Below are 9,817 nucleotides of genomic sequence, written 5' to 3' on the forward strand. Positions count from 1 at the left end.
CTGTGCTGTTTTTAGCATATTAAACATGCTTAGATTAATTATTGAGAAACATATGCTTATATTTTTGTATCGTTTGCTTTATCTAAATGCCCCTTGAACTTGAGCCCGTGATGATGTTGCCAAATGACCTTGAGATGAGTGACAGCACAGATTGACGATTTTCTGTGCCAAAGTTGAGGCCAAGGTTGCCACGCCCACCCAAAACAAGAGACCCATAGATTTCAGACTATACCAAAGAGTTTACAGGGGTGATGGCTAAATGAAGCACATTTCAAAGCATCGTCTTATCTATGACATTACTAGATAGATTACTTAATCATTGCTTTGTAGATAAAAATTTTAGCAATATGCGTAATAAGTAAACAGTGGCAGGTGAAAGTCCGGAGGCGGCCTGCCGTCTTGTGGACTCACCTGCCGACCTCTGACCTACAGAGGCATTTAGGACCTGTCACGCCAGCGGTGGGAGCGAATCATAGACCAGCCCGCGAACAAAACTCTCTCAAACTGCGACTGTGGGGCAGAAACGCTCCAACTGCAACATAGATCGCATTTTAGACATCCCTTCCAACATTTCTGAACGTCAGTCTCGGTCAAGATGCTCGGTTTCTTGCTTTTTCTGTTGGTGGTTTTCGGTGGCGCTGGACTTTGGGTTCACCTGAAGGGGATAGAGTATGTCTTGGTGCACCAGAGATGGGTGTTTGTTTGCTTCTTCCTTTTGCCGCTAAGCGTGATCTTCGACTTGTACCACTACCTGCGGACTTGGATCGTCTTCCAGCTGCACAGCGCGCCCAAGAAGCATGACGAGAGGGTCAGGAATATCCAGAAACAGGTCAGACCTTGGGACAAATTAATTAGACATCGATTCACACAAGGGCGTTTCGTAACCTCCAAGCAGATGTCTGGTAGGAGCTCGTATTAATCTTGTAACGTGACGTCTTTTGTTTTGGCTTGTTTTCTAAGTTGTTGTTACGATGAAGACATGTCCTCTTGAAAATGGAACCACATAAAAGTCGTGCAAAACGAGTGAATTGGATAGCAAAAACGTTGCAAACCACATAACGTTACATCTGCTTGGAGCAAGGAGATTACGTGACGGTATTGTCACCTGAGGTGTCTCTCTTGGTGACGGCCTAGCGATCGTGTTTCTGTTTATTTTGGGCTAAGCATGACTATATTTAAGAGACTAAGACTACAATATTGGTGATATTTTAGATGTGGGACCACAGTGTGGTCTGATGTCAATGTTTGTGTTGCCATGGCAACAGAACCATTCCACCTGTCACCTTCACTGTGTTATCTAGAATGTTCCAAGGTTGTTGCCATTTGGGCATATGTTGCAATGAAGTGAAAACCAATTCATCAACTCTGGATGATGTGGTTTTCAGGAGTTTTTGTTGTTGAATGGCTGGCGAATTCAGCAACCCAGCAAAACAGCGAATTCAGCAACACTTCTGGAATTTTTTAGAATTAGATTACCTTAGAAAAATAAGTTAGATTATCTATTGAAGAGATAAATTGAAGGAGGCTTTTCTTACAAACCAAGAACACGTCATTGAAATGTTATGTGTATACTAGTGACTGTGTTTTAGGGATGAACTTTGAATTCTCTTGGTGAATTTAGCAGCCCGAAGAGAGCATTTCTATAAAAGTACATAACGTCCACCACACAGAAAAGCTAAGTCAATATTGGACTTTCAGCATGTCAGTCACGCATGCAGACAAAACCTGCAGAGGGAAGATTTTGTCCCACAAATTTAGTTTTAATTACAAATTACATATTTACAAGTATTTCACGGCCAACATGTTATGAATATTCTAAAAATGCAATTTTAACCGAAATTATGTGCATAAATGTCTGATTTAATGTCCTTCTGGAAAGAAAAGTACATTTACATTTACATTTATTTTATTTAACCAGGTATTAGTTGGGTATTTCCATCGACCTTTGCCTCCTACAGAATCTAAAGAAGAAAGGTCAGGGCCAACATGACTGCCTATTATAAATAAAGGTTTTTATAATTGGTTTATTGTTTGACCAGAGTGTCTTGTATGCTCTACTGGATGTTGACCCCATTTTAGACCAGAGGGGTGATAGGTCAAATCCTAACCTGTTGTCTTGCCCACTACTGGAAGGGTTTGCAATCCATATATATATGATAAGATATAGTTGTCCTTAAAGATTTTCCCTGGAAACTTGGAAACAAGTTTGAGCTACATTTGTTTCTTGAATGAAAGCTCATCTGTGTTGCTGGAATCCATAGTTGTAAATTTTAAGCTTTGTTCGACACAAAGAAAGAAACTCACCATGAATTTTTGGTTAAGCTTGTCAACCTTGTACGTTTGTTACAGTCAGATGTATGTTTTGCATCACTGACATTCCGGAAGTTGGAAGATGACGTCAGCAGCAAATTGTAGATGGCGGGAAGACGGAATCTGACATGTTTTCTTCTTTCCGCAGGTGCGAGCGTGGAAGGAAGATGGCAGCCGTTCGCAGATGTGCACGGCGCGGGCGGGCTGGCAGACCATGAGCCTCCGTGTCGGGAAGTACAAGCAGACGATGCGCAACATCAACATCAACCTCATCGACATCCTGGAGGTCGACATCGAGCGCCAGGTCAGACTGCACCAATGAGATGCCTTGTTTCTGATGTGTGAAATTATTTGTTTTTGTAAACAGTTTGATTTCTGTACTTGAATGTAAGTTCATCTGTGACGGTAGTTTGATTTCTGATCCCATATTGCGTTTTGAAAGCTTTGAAAGAAGAATGAAAGAAATGTTGACATAAGTTCAGTTTCTAACGTCATTTTCTTATTGTTGTTGTTGTTGCATCAAAGTATTTTTCTCATTGTGAGAGGAAAATAGTGAGCCTGAATGCCAGCCTACTATAGTAGGTAGCTGATAAGTCTTCACCCCAACAATTGGCTATAAAAAAAAGGCTTTAAAAAAAGAGTTAAATTTACAATATGCAACCTTCTACATGTTTATGTAGTCTCAGAAACTTGTCTGAGTTAAGACCTCCTGTAGTTTAAGGTGGTACAAAAAAGTACCCTTTTCATACGTAGTGGCAGATATTTGCTGTCCCAAAGCTAAGTTCCCGACCCCCCCTGTGCCTGTGCTTGTAGGTTGTCCGAGTGGAGCCGCTGGCCACCATGGGACAGGTCACAGCCTCACTGCTGCCACTGGGATGGACCATTCCTGTGCTGCCGGAGCTCGACGATCTCACTGTCGGTACGGCTCATCCATTGATTGATTAATTCATTGGTTGGTTATTGCTTATTGGGTGGGCTGACTACTCTCTCCTCGCACCCAGGGGCTGAAAACAATCGATCAGGTGACCTCAATACAACAGCAATTGCCCCAGGTGTAGCCATTGGACTTTAGGTTTTGAACCGCTCACTGATTGATTGATTGATTGGTCAACTCATTGTCACAATATCTATGTAATACTATGTGACAATGCCTTACCATTGGAACCACATTGTTAGCAGTAACACCTATAGCTAGATGCAGTACACATTGAACCAGTCATTATTGTTTTTTAACTGACAGCCACACATTGACTGTTGCAGTGGACCAGTGCTCTTTGGTTGGTTTTATGTTCCATAACCCTGTCTAGACTCACTTTGAAAGTTTAAAGTGCATTGAAAGTGTATCTTTGTTCTGCATACATAAACTACTATTACAGGTGGGTTATGCATACAGTTACAGGTGGTTTGACATGTTAACTACAGGCATGTTCTGTTGTTCCTTGTCCAGGTGGCCTTATCTGTGGTGTAGGTGTGGAGACCTCCTCCCATCACTATGGACTGTTCCAGCATGTTGGCTACAGTTTTGTTCTGTTGTTGCAGGTGGCCTCATCACTATGGACTGTTCCAGCATGTTGGCTACAGTTTTGTTCTGTTGCAGGTGGCCTTATCACTATGGACTGTTCCAGCATGTTGACTACAGTTTTGTTCTGTTGCAGGTGGCCTTATCTGTGGTGTAGGTGTGGAGACCTCCTCCCATCACTATGGACTGTTCCAGCACACCTGTGAAGCGTTTGAGTTGGTGCTTGCTGACGGGAGTCTGGTCAGGTGCACAAAGGTGGGGAATGTGTCTGCTCTCATTACATGCATACTTACATTTTGAGCTACATGTAGGGATGTGTACATTGTACCTAAACAGGGGTGGTTACCAGTCTTGGTGGAGCAGTCCGAAAAAATGGACCTGATACAAATCAGTGAACCAGATGTTGGACCAAATAGAAAATTATTCAGATTATATCTGCAGGCATTCACAGGTTTTGGGGCTTACAGGTCCAAGAAAATAATAAGAATAATAAGAGTGAAGTAGAGTAGAGTTTACATTTATTTCTAATAAGTATCTACTGTCAAGCATACAGAGTCTAAATGTACATGTACATGAAGACAGGATTCTAAAATGCCAGAGGGAGTCGGATACTCCACCAAACAGAATCCTTTTGTAGAAAATTGGACCATTGTATTGAGTACTGTCCATTCAAAAGTTTTCACAAACCTGAGGACCAGGACCTTACCCTCTGGACCTGAATCGTACCTGTACCTGTACCTGAAGTTTCTGTACTGGTACCCACCCCTAGTCACGAGAATGGTCTTTTAGGGCAATTTTGACTGTTTCAGGTGCTTCCATAATCCATTAAAAACTTTTTCTCACATCCAGGATGAGAACCCTGACCTGTTCTACTCCGTGCCCTGGTCCCATGGAACCCTGGGATTCCTGGTTGCTGCGGAGATTAAGATTGTTCACGCGGCGAACTTCGTGAAAGTGGAGTACAAGCCTTGCCACAGCGCTGAGGAGATCAACAAGGTCTACACTGAGGAGGTCAGTACATGGGCTGGGTTTCACCTGTGTGCGAAATCCTTTTTTCAGCCAGGTTGCACAGGCAGCATCCTGAGTCATAAGAAGCTAGGTTGTGCCATCAACATTTTATGTTTACCCACTTCGAAGTTATTACTTAAATAAATCAGCTACATACCCATAATCTTTTCTACCAGTTACATGTAACTACTTATGTTTTATCTTATCAAGACATAAATACAAAAGCTTATGCACATAGGCGGGGGAAAAGCAGGGCTCCAACTGCAAAATTTCAGGTTGTGCAATGTGCTATCTGTGTTTAAAATTAAGTTTGGCAAAGGTGTATTTCAAGCACTGGTTTCACTGACACTCATCTGTGCAGGGCAGCCTATTCGACAAGGGCTGCTTTCCTAAGGTGTTGTGGCCCATGTATTTTAGTCTGTTGAAAGTTAAAAGTCAGTCAAAGCCATCTCCGTTTCTTTAGCCCTTGGGCCACACAGGTCCACTGCAGTAGGGCTTTACAACTTAAAAGTCTTTGGTAATAAAGTGTATTTAACTCACATGTGCTTTCTCCTGTTAGCAGAGTGTTGAACAGAGAAAGCAACTTGCAGCCCAACTTGCTGTCAGCTTATTACATCTGACTGGACATAATCAAGTTCAGTAGAAATAATCCTTATTAATTTTCTTTGGTTGTTCCCAGGTCATGAAGAAGAGTGAGAACGACTTTGTGGAGGGACTGATGTACAATGAGAACCAGGCGGTCGTCATGACAGCCAACCTGACCAATCAGGCAGAGCCTGGAAAGGTAGGCGTGGTCTCTAGGTCATTGTCATAGCACTAATCTGACCAATCAGACAGAGCCGGGAAAAGTGGTTCTTATAGAAAGGACTGCAGTTCTGTGATAAGATCATCCTTCTTCAGAGATGTTAGGGCTTTTGTGCTGTGTATGGGGGAGCTTCAGGTGTCAAAACCCCTGCACATGAAAGAACCCAACCCACTTGTTGATAAAAGTGTTGACGAATGTGCTTACAATTATGGTCAAATCTTGGGCTGAGATGATGTCCGTCCTGTCACTTTGGATACTTTGGACAACAGTGTTTATAGAGAGCATTTTCTTAAAATGCTGTAACAGTTACACAGTAATGATTTTGCAGTAACTAGATTCAGCAACTAATTTGGGCTTTCAGCATGTTAGTGACGAGGATTGTTTCCATCCCAGGTGAACTCCATCGGGCTGTACTACAAGCCGTGGTTCTTCAAGCATGTGGAGTCATTCCTGAAGACTGGGCCTGGGGTCGAGTACATTCCGCTGCGTCACTACTACCACAGGCACACTCGCAGTATCTTCTGGGAGCTACAGGTAAACACTAACACACTACTACCACAGGTAAACACTAACACACTACTACCACAGGTAAACACTAACACACTACTACCACAGGCACACTCGCAGTATCTTCTGGGAGCTACAGGTAAACTTTTTTTGTACATGGTTGGGTTAGGTTGAAACTCCTTCATAGTGTAAAACTCGTACTAGGTGTGAAAGATTACCCCCAGCAGCAGAGAACTTCATCTGCCTCAAAGAGTGCCTGGCCTATCCACCATAGGCTGGATACCAGGTAACACTCAGAGGTGTTACTAAACAACTGTGTTACAGTTACTGTGAATATTTGCATGTAGGACTAATCACATGAAACATCACTCAGCAGTGTTTAGTGTTTAGTTATAATAAGTGAAGAAGTGCTTTTGCCAAGTTGTTTTTGTTTCTCTTATCTAAATGAACAGGTTCTTCAGCTGTATTAAACCACATGTACCTTTATATTATGTTGTTATCCCATTTCTTCTCTTTGCACCCAGATTTTTAATTTAGGTGCACCTGACAGACGAAAAATGTCCAGACTTTGCATGATGTACAAAATGACCAATAAGCTGGTGGACGTACCAACTGATAAGTATCTAATACCAGCTCAAAAAGAACAAGAAACAGCCATGACTTCAAGTACCAGAGTTTTCAAGCTAGGATTGATGTGTTCAAAAATTTCCCAGAACTATCGCAGATTGGAATTTTTTATCACCAAGTACAGTAGGGGCATCTTCTCTGGATAGTTTTAAAGAACGCTTGCAGATAGATGTGCAAAAGTTAGGTATGACGGATCGTTCAGTGTAATATAACTAGCTGCTGCCGCATCGCGTGCCTGCGAAGCTGATGTGTTACACCGAATGGCGGTTATACCGGCTATACAGATACAGATACATTGTGTGTACCTGTTTACCTATTCTCAAAAAGAGATTTCGAGCCCTGCTCGATATTTTGTTTGTTTGTATATAGGACATCATGTCCTTTGAAAAAGTCAAATTTTCTGGTACAGTTTTGAAATAAAACATTTGTTTATTTGTTTGTTTGTTTATAGGACATCATCCCGTTCGGAAACAACCCGGTGTTCCGGTTCCTGTGCGGGTGGATGGTCCCCCCAAAGGTGTCGCTGCTGAAGCTGACTCAGGGCGAGACGGTTCGCCAGCTGTACGAGAAACATCACGTCATCCAGGACATGCTGGTCCCGCTCGGCAAGATGTCCGAGGCTCTCAGGGTCTTCCACAAGGAGATCAAGGTTCGCATGAAAGCTCATCTGTGTTGATGTAGTACATATTGAAGATTTTTCACTGTCTTACAACACCCAAACTTGCTTACCTCGAATTTTCAGTCGCACTTCTGTCGACCTTCTTCAGGAGTGATGATTCAGTTACTTTGATCACGTGACTTAGAGACACGTGATTCTAGTAACGAAACATAAATGCCTGGCAGGCGATATCGGCCCCCGTCTCTGTTGAGTGTCGGCTGATGTGCTCTTATGTAGATGGCCTCCTTAACCCCCCTCACAAAGTAATCCGGTTCAGTGTCCAATATTTGTACCTTGTCCAAGGGGATGAATGTTCGTTCGAGATCAAGGTTCGTGTTCGAACATAGGATTGGGAGGTCACAGTTTTTATTCGTTTTTACAATTCGTGTAACATACATTAAGTAAAGCTAGGCTTTTGGTTCGGCTAGCAGAGATGGAATTGAGCAGTCACAGATTTGATTCCTACAAAGGTACAGTGTTTTGCAAGAAAGTAATAATAGTTTGAATTTTTAGCAAATTTGAAGTAGTAAGGCAAATTGGAAGTTTAGTTCAGTTCAGTTTATCCTCATAAGAGGTGCCATTAATGATGTCTCAGACCATGCATTGGAAGAAACATCTATAGACATTTTATATGTACACAACTGCAATGGGAGTTCAGTATAGGTCATTACAGCTCTCAATGTAATCATGTAATATCCCCCTCTCTGCCCCTGTAGCTGTACCCCCTGTGGATGTGCCCCATGCTGCTCCCCTCCCAGCCCGGAATGGTACATCCCAAGGGTGATGAGGATGAGATGTACGTAGACATCGGCGCGTACGGCGAACCAAAGACTCTCGACTTCGAAGCGACCGCCACCACCCGCCGCCTGGAGGAGTATGTACGCAGCGTGAACGGGTAGGGACCATTTTCCTTTACACACCTACATTTTGTACAAACATTTTGTATAAGGCCCCAGTAAAGGAGAAGCTTCAAATAGATTTTCCAAATTTCAACCTCAACAAAGGAGATCTAGCAAAGATCTTCTTAGGTACATTTGACACAAGTTCATTCAAAAGGATTTTTAAAGGCAATTCTTAATATGTTAGGTGAAAGAACCATTTTGGTGTAATGAATAAGATGTTTCTTCTTCCTCTGCATATCTTTTTGACTTTGCCAAACATCTGAAACGGTCCAAAAACTGATGGCATTTCTTGAACCCAAACTGTTTGTGTTACCAAGGTGCCATTCTGCAATAAACGAAAATGTGGACATTTTAGGCCCAGTTTCCAGATGCTGTATGTTATGTGATGTGACAAAGATAATTCCTCATATAGTAAGGTTCTTTGATACACAACCAGAATTGTGCTCACCCCCCCAACCTCAGACTAACATCAGAATGAAAAATGACTTTTCCCCCCAGTTTCCAGATGCTGTACGCTGACTGCTACATGACCCGTGAAGAGTTCCGCCAGACGTTTGACCACACCCTGTACGACAAGCTGCGGACGGACCTCGGGTGCGAGAAGGCCTTTCCTGAGGTCTTCGACAAGATCTGCAAGAAGAACAGGCTCTAAACGCTGAGGACAACCCACAGTGAAGATTTACCAACAGGCACTTTATTGTCTATATTAGGGGTGGGTACAGGTACATAAAATTCAGGTCCAGGTCCGGTTCAGGTCCAGAGGATCAGGTCCAAGTGCGGACCTGAACCTGATTCAATATGTGAGAACTTTTTTTGAATGGATGATACTCAAAACAATGGTCCATTTCTCTAAGAAATCTGTTTTGTGGAGAATTCGACTCCCACTGGCATTTTCAAATTCTACAAGGCTGCCTCTGTACTATTGACTGTTAAACTTGGTAGAAATGACAGACTCTACTCTACTTGGCTCTTGTTATTTTCCTCGACCGCTAAGCCCCAAAACGTGTGAATGGCCTGATATTTCCAATAGGTCCAACATCTGGTCCACCCAAATTTTTCAGGTCCAGTTTTTTTACACTGTACCAGTACCCACTCCTAGTGTATATGAAGCACTCCACTTCCAATATTAAGAATCAGCTGTGAGACAATTGTTTTCCACAAGGCCATGTTGATTTGATTCTATAGATGACATCATGTGGGAACCCCAAAACTGATGCAGGTGTGCGAATAAAACAAGTTTGGAAATGGAAAAAATTTACGTGTGTGCGGATGTCATCCATATAATCAAATCAACATGACCTAAAATGCACACATTGTGCACTGTTGTACCAAAGATTACGTCAACCTCGGGGGAAGTCAGTAAGCATAGTCTAAAATTAGATGCAGCTTGTATCGTTGCACATTGTGTACTTACCAGAATACATAGCTGATGTCAGTGTTACACTGTGAGGTGGTACATTGTCTACAATCATAGACAAAGA

At 42.5% G+C, this 9,817-nt stretch overlaps 1 protein-coding gene across 1 annotated transcript; it reads left to right on the forward strand.

Moving 5' to 3' along the window:
* The first annotated feature begins 347 nt into the window (after nucleotides 1-347).
* On the forward strand, nucleotides 348-9,137 carry LOC118431751 (delta(24)-sterol reductase-like). The gene is made up of 10 exons (XM_035843047.1): nucleotides 348-829; nucleotides 2,459-2,614; nucleotides 3,124-3,229; nucleotides 3,966-4,084; nucleotides 4,679-4,840; nucleotides 5,517-5,621; nucleotides 6,036-6,176; nucleotides 7,228-7,425; nucleotides 8,151-8,329; nucleotides 8,835-9,137. The coding sequence occupies exons 1-10, from the start codon at nucleotides 596-598 to the stop codon at nucleotides 8,986-8,988; spliced, it is 1,554 nt and encodes a 517-aa protein (XP_035698940.1). The 5' UTR covers nucleotides 348-595; the 3' UTR covers nucleotides 8,989-9,137.
* Nucleotides 9,138-9,817: the final 680 nt, after the last annotated feature.

Source organism: Branchiostoma floridae, chromosome 15 (assembly GCF_000003815.2).
Source record: "Branchiostoma floridae strain S238N-H82 chromosome 15, Bfl_VNyyK, whole genome shotgun sequence".
NCBI lineage: Eukaryota > Metazoa > Chordata > Leptocardii > Amphioxiformes > Branchiostomatidae > Branchiostoma > Branchiostoma floridae.